Source organism: Vipera berus (assembly GCF_964194415.1).
Source record: "Vipera berus genome assembly, chromosome: 6".
NCBI classification, from domain to species: domain Eukaryota; kingdom Metazoa; phylum Chordata; class Lepidosauria; order Squamata; family Viperidae; genus Vipera; species Vipera berus.
This window is the reverse complement of record NC_138208.1, coordinates 43959720-43972687: the sequence shown is the minus strand read 5'-3', so window position 1 is coordinate 43972687 and position 12968 is coordinate 43959720. Positions and strand designations below refer to the sequence as shown.

Below are 12968 nucleotides of genomic sequence, written 5' to 3'. Positions count from 1 at the left end.
CAGGAAAATTGGAACAACTAAACATCAAGAAGAAGACCCAATTGATCAACAGACCCAGCCAATGGAAAAATCTGATAAAAAGAATAAACTGATAAAAAGAAAGACCAAAAGAATAAGTACAAAAAATGGAAAGAGGGAAACATAACTAAGGCAGAATATCAGCAGATAGCCTGAATCTGCAAAGATGAAGTCAGAAAAGCAAGGCTTAGAATTAATAAAGATTTGCAACAAAAGTCAAAGATAATAAAAAAATTTCTTTCAGTTTCTTTTCAACAGAAAAAAAGTCAAGGAAACAGTTGGTCCACTATACAGAAAAGATGGCAAGGAAGTAACAGGCAGTAGACAGAAAGCAGAGCTGCTTAACTCATTCTTTGCTTCAGTCTTCATGCAAAAAGAAACTATAGTCCAGGGCTTTTCAACCTTTTCACCCATTGTACCACTTTTAGGATATGGCAACATCTGAGTACCACCAGTCACCTAGTAAGGTGTCAAAAACATGATGACCAAAAAAAAAAAAGGAAAAAAAGTGATTAAGTACAGGTAGTCCTCGACTTACAACAGTTCGCTTAGTGACTGTTCGAAGTCACAATGGCACTGAAAAAAGTGCCCCCCAAGGCACAGCCGAGCAAGACACCTGCTTGCCTGCCTGGCGGCACTCTTTCTCCTGTCCGAGGTTTTCATTGTTGTGAGCATTTCTGTTGAGGATTGGCAGCAGGGGTGGGGTGGGGTTTGGTTTTTATTGCCCCCGTCTGCTGGGTGGTTGCAGCAGGTTTTGGTCACTTCACATGACCCTGGGACACTGTGACCATCATAAATATGAATCAGTTGCAAGCATCTGAATGTAAATCACAAGACCGTGGAGTTGCTGCAACATTCCAGCTGATCGGCGCTTCTTATGGGCTCAGCAGAAGTGCCAGGATCAACGCCGAGCTCCAGCTGGAGACTGGTGTTTATCCTGGCGCTTCCCCTGAGCCCTGAGAGCCCTGAAGAAGCGCTGATCCTGGTGCTTCCGCTGAGGCCTGACAGCCCTGCAGCTCCAGCCATCTCTCGCTCAGGCTTGTGTGGTGCTGCCAGCGGTTCAGCTCATTCCCCTCCCCTGCTACTACTTTCCTAGGACGGTCGCGTACCACCTGCCAGGTGCCAACGTACCATAGGTGGTACCCATACCACTGGTTGAAAAGCCCTGCTATAGTCCCACCTCCAAACCCATAACTGTAAAAAAAAGACTAGAAATAAAACTTAAAATATGCAAGAAAATGGCAAGAGAACACTTTTCTGATCTTGATGAATATAAAATCACCAAGACTTGATGGATTACATCCCAGAGTCCTGAAGGAGGTGGCAGATGTTATCTCAGAACCATTGTACTATATCTTTCAAAAACCCTGGAGCATCAGGGAACTACCAGAGGATTGGAAAAGAACTGATGTGATTCCCATCTTCAAAACAGGAGAGAAAAAAACAGACCCAGGAAACTACACACCAATCAGTCTAACATCAATACCTGGGAAGATCCTGGAAAAAACAATTAAAAAACAGATCTGCAAACATCTAGAAACAAATATTATAACTAGTAGACAGCATGGATTTGTTAAAAACAGACCACGCCAAACCAATCTAATTTTATTCTTAAGACTAAATTAGTAGACCAGCAAAATGCTGTGGACTTCAGCAAGGCATTTGACAAAGTAGACCACAACTTACTTTTTGGTAAATTAGAAAAATGTGGGACAGACAGCATCACCACTAGATGGATTTATAACTAGCTGACAAACCGTATTCAACAAGTAGTCCTTAACGGTACTACATCTACATGGAAGGAAGGAAGCAGTGGAGTACCATAAGGTTGTGTCTTAGGCCGAGTACTCTTCAATATCTTCATAAATGATTTAGGTGAGGGAATAGAAGGGGAACTCATGAAATCTGCATATGACACTAAGCTGGCAGGAGTAGCCAACACCCCAGAAGAAAAGCTCAGGATCCAAAGATTTCAAGACTTGAACAAGGGGCCCTATCCAACAACAGGAAATTTAATGTGGAGAAAAGCAAGGTTTTACAGGAAAAACCAAAGGTACAAGTACAGATTAGGTGAAACCTGGCTCAGAAACAGTAATTGTGAGGGGGACTGTGGAATCCTAGTGGACAATAACTTAAATGTGAGCCAGAATTGTGCGGCAGCAGCCAAAAAAACTAATACAGTCCTTGGTTGTACAAAAAGAGACATAGAATCAAAATGAAGTATTTGTACCACTTTATAAACCTTAGTAAGACCAGACCTGGAATTGTGTATCCAGTTTTGGTCATCACATTACAAAAATGGTATTGAGACTTTGGAAAAAGAGCAACAAAGATGATTAAGGGCCTAGAGACAAAAACATGAAAAATGGTTGCAGGAATTGAGTATGGCCAGTCTAGAGAAAAGGACTGGGGTTGACATGATAGCAGTATTCCAGTATTTGAGGGGCTGCCACAAAGAAGAGGGGTCAACTTATTTTCCAAAGCCCCAGAAGGCAAGACAAGAAACAATGGATGAAAAGTAATCAAGGAGAGAAGTAATCTGGAAGCAGAAACTTCCTAACAGTTAGAAGAATTAAACAGTGGAACAGCTTGCCTTCAGAAGTTGTAGGTGCTTCATCACTGGAGGTTTTTAAGAAAAGACTGGACAGCTACTTATCTGAACTGGTATAGGGTCTCCTAGACCTCCAAGGTCCATTCCAGCTCTGATTGATTGGTGTAATCAAAGCCCTACTTTTTTTTACATGCAACTGATATAAAAAGAGGCAGTTTCAATCATAGGGCCACCACTGCCTTCTAAACTTTTTTTTTTGCTTCTCTCATACTCTCGACACTCTGGTAATACAAATGCTATTTTGTTAGATATGTTTTAACAGCCTCAACATAAATAATCTAAACAGTAAATCAGGTAGACTGGTATTTTAAATTATTCCAAATTACACAGTAATGTGCATAGAACTTCAGCATAGGTTCAGCCAAAGACCGGCAATCTATATACTAGAATAAGATATATAGGGAAGGGGTCCCCAACACCTGGGCCACAGCACAATTCCCCTCTCCCCCTTTCCAGCCAGGCCACCAAGCTGCAAAGGTTGTGGACTGTTGATGTAGGGGATTGAATAGGGACTTGCAAATTACATAGAAGAGTGTTTCAGCCAGCTGGGGAATTCTGGAAGCTCATGTCCACACACCTTCAAGTTGCCAAAGTTGACAAACACTGACACAGAGATCTAATGCTGTGGAAAGAGCCTTGGTGGAGCAGTGGGCTAATGCCTCCTTAAGTAACACCATCTGCCTGCAATTAGTGCAGGTTCGCATCCCACCAGGCTCAAGGTTGACTCAGCCTTCCATCCTTCCGAGGTAGGTAAAATGAGGACCCAGATTGTTGGGGGCAATAAGCTGACTTTGTAATAATGCCGATTGGGGTGTGTGAAAGCCCTAATAAGCAGGCATATACATAGAATGAAGGCTACTGCTAAGTTTGTAAAGCCGCCCTGAGTCTTCGGAGAAGGGCGGGATATAAATGGAATTAAAATAAAATAAAATAAAAATAAAAATAATGTTTTACCAGACCAAACTGCTAGTTTTTTTTCTTCAGAATCCATAAATAGTCAAATGCCTGAAAATATTCAGTATTTAAAATGTTTTGCTTGAGAAAGTTATCTTATGTCTCAGATAATTGATCATTTAACTTTTATCCTATCTAGTCAAAGTGTTCGTATACAAAAAAAATAATTTAAAATTGTTTGAATTAGTTAACATGAGTTATCAGTTATTGTAATAGTTCCACTGGCATATCTATTTTTTAAGGGTTGAAAGGGCTACTTTCACTATGATAAAACTCAGAAATGCAGGGGAAGAAACAATTATATAGGACATAAAAATTTTATTCTGAAATGATCTCTGGCTACAACAATGAATATAACAAATATTCACTAAAACAGTCTTTAATTCCTGTTATCAGCTATACAATACGGAAGTATCATAAAACTGGCCACAAGAATCTGAATTTAAAAAACTCCTACAACATATTTAATGTGAAGTGGGCTGTGACAGCAGCAGCATCTCACATAAAAATTTTACATACATATATACACAATACACATTCAGTCATTTTTCACATGTTTTCAGTACACAAGAGTTGCAGCATATTACAGTCACATGTCTAAGTTGTTGCTCATTTTAAAGAAAGTGGAAAAAAGCAGCTATTGAGCTGAGTGAATACATCTTTTTCATATTTTGGAGCACAGATGTAAACATCCCTAGAAACGATACCATTCACAAATAATTTTTAAAAATCTTATAGCTTATCCGGTTGATAATGCTCAATTTTCATCATCTTAACCCCTTTTTTTCTGACATAATGTTTAATAGCTACTTCTGTTTGGAAAAAAAATCATTAAGAAAAATAGATGAATTCAAAGAATTCTGACATGTATTTAAAGTCTATAATCCAGTTTGTTGCTACTTGAATAGACATAATTCCTTCAGCTGTGTCACTGTCCAGTCCCCATGGATTTTCATGGCACCTGCTTCTGGTTTCACCCAGGACTCATTCTAATCAACAGAGACTACTTGGCAATAGCCACGAAGTGTTTTTAAAAAATAATAGTTAAAAAAAAATTCTTCAGGAGTCCTTTTTGACTCCCTGACTAATCACAAGGTAAAAGTGGCATTAAATGCCTTGCACCCAAGTTGTAAAAATCCCTGGCCATATTTACTGAAGCCAGACACATAGAAAAAGGAATGCACTTTGGTTCATACCAAATGCCCTGGGATTCATTCTCACTATAAAATTAAACAGTTTGAGGTAATTTTTCCCTTTATATAAATACAGCTGACTCTGTCTAGTGCTGTTGTAACAGCCACCACAATATTGTTCTTAAAAAAATTAATCAGATCTTGTGATTTCAGCTAGGTAATATGTAACACCCTCTTTAACCCCTGAATAAAAATGAAAATCCTTGCAACACATCCTTCCCTACTAAGTAGCATGATTGCCTTATGGTATAGATTAAGGTCTTGAAAATAGCAGGCAAAATCAATCAGAAACCTTTTCAATTTCTGCCCAATTTAGGTGCTGGGTAGTTAGAAAACCCAAGCAGTCTTCTAAAGCAATCATTAATTTATAATGGTGTTTCCAGAAGAGGTTTCTGGTGAATTATGCTCATAGAAGCATATTAAAAAGAACCGTAGTATTTACAAAATAGATTTCAATCATACTACATAGTACAGTATTCAGAGGGTTAAAGAGACAAAGTTGCATGTTCCAGCACATGGCATTGTTTATAACAAAAGGCACATTGTTAATATCAAGGGCACTACTTTATTCTTCATGGTTCTTTTGCACATCTGTTGCCCCCTGATTATTCCAACACATTGATGATACAAATTATCCAACCCTCTCATGGTGCAAGAACTGAGTAAAATGAGACTGCAGTCAGACATGACTGTGCCATTACTAAATCTGCAAAGACGCTCAGAATTCCCAGACAATTGTAACACTTTACACTGAGCAAAATTTCCAACCAATGCACCCCAACTAATTAAACCACTTAGAGACAAAATCATGTCAAAAGCAAGAGGAAGCTTTTTTTTCTTGCTACTTCACTTCCTTTTCCCAGTTAAAACTAACGGTACAAAAAATGTAAATTGTTGAAAATGGCAGCCTCTAGTTGCCTTTTATTTTAATAATCTAGTACAGGTTTTATTTTTAATGCATATAAAAGGTAAAGGTTCCCCCGCACATGCATGCTAGTCGTTTCCGACTCTAGGGGCCGGTGCTCATCTCCGTTTCAAAGCCGAAGAGCCAGCGCTTGTCCGAGGACGTCTCCGTGGTCATGTGGCCGGCATGACTAGACGCCAAAGGCGCACGGAACGCTGTTACCTTCCCACCGTAGTGGTCCCTATTTTTCTACTTGCATTTTTACGTGCTTTCGAACTGCTAGGTTGGCAGAAGCTGGGACGAGTAACAGGCGCTCACTCTGTTACGCATATAGGAAGTTGTATATTGATAAAAGCTTTTTAAAATGATTCTGCACATGGTATTGTGGCCAAAAAGTTTCCGGTAGAACTGTGAACATGGTCAATCATAAATGCAATACTGGCATTCTAAATTTCATTTATTTTTTGTAAGGGATTAAACTGGTGGGTTCAACTCATGGAAGACCCATGAAATTATGAAGAATTTCTATGGAATTTATGTTAACACCTTCAAATTTAGGTAAAAATGTAATAGATGCAACAATTTATTCAGCCCGATTATTTTTTTGGATTATTGGGAGGAAAATAGAACTTTACCAGGGCATCTTACACAGAAATGCATTCCTGTGCTGATGAAATCCTCTTCATTAATTCCAGGACTCAGTTCTCTATGTATAACATTTTCATTTGGGAACTGCCTTGGCTTTTAAGTAAATAGGAAAGTACAAACGGAAGAACTCAATCTGAGTTTTTATGGGTCAGCTGAGATTCCTCTTAGAGCCACAGAGTGCAGTGAATTCTATGATAGATCGTAAATGATCCTATTCCACTTTTACTAATACATACACATTGCATAGACACACGTTACAGAAGCTGCATTTACACAAAAGGGAGATCAAATGTTAGGTGATTACTGAAGTTTATTAGATGACTAAGTAGATTTTTCTAGCCAAAATTACTAATAGTGAGAAAAGGGCCCGTTTAGGTTCTCCTTTCCCCAATAGGATATATTTTTGGCAAATTTGTTTATTTCCTGAGAATTCTTCATTTTTCATTTATGCCTATTTTCAAAACATAAAAGCTCAATAAAACATGTTGCTTCTGTTTATTTTGAATGAAAAATCTGCATAAAAAGAAAATAAATTGACTGGAAATTTTTGACTTCCTGGGGACCATGCTTTAAGTACTTAAACATTTTTACAACTAATATAAGGTTTGTGCATCATAAGTTTTACTGAAGTTTTCAGCACTCTCATGAAAGTTGTCATTATGCTAGCAGCAACAGTTCTCTTCAAATATTATCAATCTATAGGTAACATCCATTTTAGCAACATTTGTTTCCTTTGAAAAACTATATTGAAAAGGAAGTTTCCGAATCATATTCTTTTTCTCCCAACCTGGAAATCTCAATCTGGTAGTCAATGAATTGTTGAGAAAAATGTTACATCCCTCGAAACCTGGGGAGGAAGACGAGCAGTCAGAGGACTGAGGGAAGTTCCTACCACTAGAAGAATGGACCACTCACAAATTCTGCAGACTTGCTGTGCTTCAAGTGAAAAGATTAATCATATACCACAGCTGAGCCAGTAATATATCATCCTAGCTCTGGACGGCAGAAATTGTGGGATTTCACATTCTAAAGACCACTGGTGTGCTCTTGTGACTCTGCAAACTGTCATTTACATACCACTCTCCTTCTCATCTCCCATTCCTTTTATTTATTGGTGTGTTTTCCTGTTTTTAATTTTTTTCATTAGTAAATAGGTAATGACTAAAAAAAAATAGATGAAGTAAGTGAGAAGGCTATGGTTTCTTTTAGTCATTCATACCTGTCTTCATCCACCTCACTTCTTAATGATTTGACTTTGGAAACAGAGTAATTCTACTTCAGCCTAACAAATGACAATTTCAGCTTTATCTGCCACTTGTAAAATTTATATTCCATGAGGCTCCTGGATTATTGGGCAAGAGATTAAGTTAAATTCCCCATTCCCCTTATAATTTTCTATTGAGATGATTCCAATTGCAAGTCTCCAATGTTCCACTATGAGAAAGTAGAATCTATAAATAGTTTGCTAGACAGCCTAAGAAAATCCTTTTGCTCAGGATGCATATGTAATTGTACATATGAAAATATGCATCATGAAAAGAATGTATGCAACAAGAATGTATTTCTATACTTTAGAATTAATGTTCATACTTTGTAAAATTTGGTATTTTACACTGAATTCAATAGATTTAATAAAAACAAAGAGGAAGTAATCTAATTAATATAAGTAGTTTTATACTACATTCTAATATATTCATTTATTTTCCTTGTCTGAGAAATTTTTTTGAATGTGGCCTTTAGTGTTCTATTCATAACCCAAGGTAGCCTGCCCATGAAAACCTGTATCTTGCTCTATATAAAATCTAATATTAGTAGAATATAAAGAACATCTTGACATTACAAACTGTATTTTGATTTTCTCTCCATGTGGGTTTTTTAAATAGAGTAAATATATAAATCAGCTTTCACTTCATTTGCTCTAGAAACATAAAGAGATAAAATCTTGTTTTACCACTCAGCAGTTAGAAACTTTGAAAAGACTGAAGGAATAATTTGAAGAAAACAGAGGCATTTTCATTAATAGAATGTCTTGTGTATCATCTTCATTATGTAATTAATAAGTCCAGGTGCTGATGACATGGCTACAGAATACAATTTTACAGGAAACAATGAGATGGAATTGGCATTTCCAGTACCATAACACTTGAAATGTTGAAGTAATAATGATACTATGTACATGGATATTTAAATACCACTGCACACATTTGAGGGAAGTACTGAATTTTGTACATATATCTGGAGGATACAGCTTTACTCCTGATAACATTCCAAAAATAAAGACCACAGAATAGTTTCAGTTGCAGATGGTAGGGAGAAAGAAGAAAGAACAAAATGAATGTCATGCTTTTGCCTTTTTAAAGTCCAGCACCAACTGTACTGCTTTGCTTGAGTTTGGATATGGAGGTCATATTAAGTTTTTGACCAGTGTTCTCGCTGTCCTTTCCACACTTTCTGTTTGGAATAGATTCGTAGGAAAATGGTTTTTTTCATAGTGAAAATTTATGAATTCTGGGAACACACGAACACAGAACATATTAATTGGACTGTATTAGTTGTAAGCCAAGTCCGGAATTATTATTGTAGGTGGATGATATAATGAACAAAAGCCAAAACATGGTATGTTAGTTCAGTCTTGGCAAGAAACAATCCAGTTGGTCTATGTTGTTTCAGAAGCAAAATCAAGGTTGCCTCTCCATCCTTTCATATCTGAATTTCAATTTTAAGTATGGAACAGTATAAAATTAAACGTGGATATAGGTCAGCACCAGATTTTAGTTGACAGTGACTGATTAACCTTGTCCTTTATTTGATGCAGCTCACTATTCATAGCTTTAAGAAAAGAACTGCTTCCTTTAATTTTGAGGCTTGCCATTATATAGTGAGAGGGGAAGGGAAGCTTTTGTCAAAGCAGCTTTGTTGCTTGTATCAGCAGATCAGAAAGCTGAAAAAACCCCCAGAAGAGCAGCAATACTACTTGGCTATCAAGCTGTTTAGCTTGGCAGTTGGCTTGGAACCACACCCAAAAACTGTTTGACTTATTTCTCCAGTATGGTCTACTTTTCAGCAGTGTAGTAGGAGCTAAAGCTCAAGAGGTTTTGCTTTTGGTTTTCCTGTTGGGTTTTTTTTCATTATTATTTTTTTTTGAAAATGGGAAGTTTGGGGAACATTGAAGTTGTTCCTAAGAAATATTGGAATGAGTGAAATTAAGGCAAGTTTTTATGCATTCATGTAATATTAATCATTACAAGTAAGAATTGATAGTATTTTTGGATAAAAGATAAATCACTTATGCCCAGCCTAAGCTCTCAGGATGCATCAACCTACAGCTGCTACAATTCTTAGCCCACGTGACCACTGACACCTCCAAAAGGGAACAGCTTGAGAAGCACAAGGCTGCTACAGACATATGTATTATTCCAACCCAAGACAAGGCTTCTACAGCTAGAGTAAGAGCAAGCTGGGTGGTGCCTATAAGTCATCAACATGCCCAGATTCCTTCTTTGGTGCCCAGAAGTTCTGTGCCTCACATATTTTCTAAATATGTGCATGTGTGTGTGTGTATTTGGTATTGGGTCATCCATGCAGGGGAAGGAGAAGGAAAGACAACGTTTTGAGGGACTGGGGGATAGATAATCATATCTCCCTCAGTTTGATTTTTTTATATACATTGAGTTGGTTCACATAGTGTGGTGGGATGGAGGGTTTGTTGTCACTGTGTGCTGGGGGGAGAGAGCACAGGGGGAGGCTCAGCTAATCTCAATGTACACATGTTGTACTTTGACAATAAAGGTTTATTTATTTATTTATTTGTGGCTACCCAGAATCGCATTGGCTGCTATGTTCTGACACAATTTATTCTGAAACATCCATATGTTCCTACTGGCAGTACTTAGAATACACTACTGTTTTCTTCAGAAGAACTTATTAGCTGTTCCCAATAAGCCTTCTTGGAAACGGAGAGATGCAAGAAATGTCCTCCTATTCCTCTTATTTGTCCCCTCCATGTGGCTGCTCTCTTTCATGTATGGTGCCAAGTGTGACTCAAACACTTTTGCTTCCCTATTCAGGAATAAGCCTAACTTAATTCAGGGAAACAGTCAAATTGCAGTTCAAGGTATTTAAGCTCTTCACCTCTATTTTTTGTTAGATATTTCTATCCCATCTTTATTATTTTTACAAATTCCATTAAAGGAGTGGAAATTACTTCCAAATGAACAGATTCAGGACTGTTCTCTGAGGTTCATAAATATGCCAAATAGCACATTTTCATGCTATAAATGTTTACTCTTACATTGGCCAAATAGTGGAATAAGTTCATTTTTTAAAATGTAAATATTGCATCTTCAGAAACTTTGCCTCAAATTCCAATATTTTTCTTCCTGGATATTTGATAGAGAATTGTTACGTGATTTTTGACATAAAGTAAGCCGTTTGTGGATCTATTAGAATATTTTAACAATTATTATGTAGCATTCCGTAAATAATCCATACTACAGACAGAGCCACAAACAGCCATGCAAAACCTCAATTATAGCCCTGAATATTTTCTAGATCATTGCCTGAAAATATGAATAAGTGCTTATAGGAATGGAACCTACTGATATAACAAAAGCAATGATAAGGAAGTATTAAAATTCACTCCAAAGAAAAGTGAGTGAGGAAAAGGAATTTACTCTTTCTTTCCTCACCTAGCTAAAAATGTCAAGCTTAGATAGTAACCAGTGGCCTGCCACTGACACATTGTTGTGCCATACTAATTCCATAAGGCTAATTGTTGTTTACAAGAGAAACATTTCATTAAAAAAAGTGTAAAAACTTAAAGCATTGTCCCCATGTTGTTTTTATAAAATCAAAACCGTGCTTAACACATTTAAAGTAATCAATGAAAAAATACAAATGTTTAAAGATATTGATCAAATAAAAATAGAAATCTGAGCTTTTTTCATGTGAATAAGGCTCAGTGACATAACTGTGCACTCTCTTTCTTCGAATCAGCATTGTATTATTCAAACCTCAGCTCACAAGCTTTGGCAACACTGTTCTCTGCTGAATATTCCCATTGGCGTCCGTCATCTGTGCCAAATTAGTCCTCAGTTTTGAAGCCGAGTTTGAAGTTGGAGGTAACTTGGAAATGGATGTGATAGCACCAGTGCTTTCTGTTATTCTTTTTGCTGATAACTTCTCCCCAGTTGGCGGCTTTGGCAAACGTCTCCTGAGCCAGGGATGCCGTAAAGCCTGACTGGGTGCCATACGCAGCATTGGATCCCACTCTAAACACTGTTTCAAGAAGTCAAGGAAGAGCGGATCATCACATCCTTTCAATGCATTCCCCCATTCTCTGCTCTCTGGGGGGCCACGCACTTTGCCCCGCCTGGAGCGGCCACCATTAAGCACAACAGAACCATCTGACAAGGTAGTAATGGAACAATATCGGGGGTAACCCTTGGAGCTCACAAAATTTTTTGCTCTTTTTGATGAATCCAGTAGTTTCTGGGAAGGCATGCCCAAGAGTTCTATCATACAAGCCAGCTGATCCCCTTCATCTTCTCCTGGTAAAAGAGGGTATCCTGTTAAGAGTTCAGCAAGAATGCAGCCCAGGCTCCACATGTCTATTGGCATCCCATATCGAGCACCAAGGATGACTTCAGGAGCACGGTAAAAACGTGACTGGATATATGTATAGACGCGCTGGTGCTCGTAACAGCTAGAGCCAAAATCAATCACTTTAATACCACTCCTACCCTGTTGTTTTAACAGAATGTTTTCTGGTTTAAGGTCACAGTGAATTATTCTGTTTTTGTGCAAAGCATCCAAGCACTGCAAAATGGAGTGGGCAAATTTACGAACCAAAGGCAGGCTAAAGCCCTGAAATTTATTTTTCTTAATGAGCTCATAAAGGTTCATGCTCAGCAACTCAAATGTCATACATATATGGTTGCGGAATGTGAAGTTCTCCAGCATGTGTATAACATTCATGTTATTATCTTTGTCCTGTTTTTTAAGGTGCTCCAGAATTTTAATCTCTTCTGCAGCTTGGCGGTGAAAACGCTTTTCATTTCTCACCATCTTCAGAGCAACATGTTGATGTATCTTGTGATCATATGCCTTTACCACTTGTCCAAAACTTCCTTTCCCTATAACTTTAAGAACTTCGTATCTGTATGCTATATGATCATGGGGTATTTGCACATAAGATCCCTGGTCATCATCATATCCACAATTGTTTGGACCACTAATGACACCTTGCCTTTTCTTTGCATTTGGACCCAAGAAATATATTTCAGGGTAACTGAAGATCTCATGATGCTCAAAGGCTGTTAGCTTGTGCATATATTGCTTCGTTGCTTGCTCAGGAGTCATGAGAGCAGCTTTTATCTTTCCTGGTCCTTCAGTAGATTTCACGGAGTTGGAGCTCCCCTGACGCCTATGACAGCTCTCGAGCTGTCTGTCTTGTACCAATGGCAGCCCTGATTTTGCTACTGTGGCAAGCCCATTTGGTTGTGTGGATAGAATTGTCCTTTTGTTACTATTATCTTCAAAGAGCTGTTGGACCTGCCCATGACTGGTAACATGCAGATGCTCATTCATGGTGTGCTTATTTCCACCAACCTAAAATACAAAGCATGATTTTCTAGTTAAA

General features: G+C 37.9%; 1 protein-coding gene across 2 annotated transcripts in view; it reads right to left on the bottom strand.

Moving 5' to 3' along the window:
- Positions 1-3885: 3885 nt before the first annotated feature.
- The window catches only part of DYRK2 (dual specificity tyrosine phosphorylation regulated kinase 2), a 29452-nt gene continuing 20369 nt past the window's right edge, over positions 3886-12968 (bottom strand). For both annotated transcript variants that reach the window (XM_081330386.1, XM_081330385.1), the window contains exon 3: positions 3886-12937. In XM_081330386.1, coding sequence (XP_081186512.1) covers positions 11342-12937 — 1596 coding nt within the window. In that variant the 3' untranslated portion in view covers positions 3886-11341. The remainder of the gene's footprint in view (positions 12938-12968) is intronic.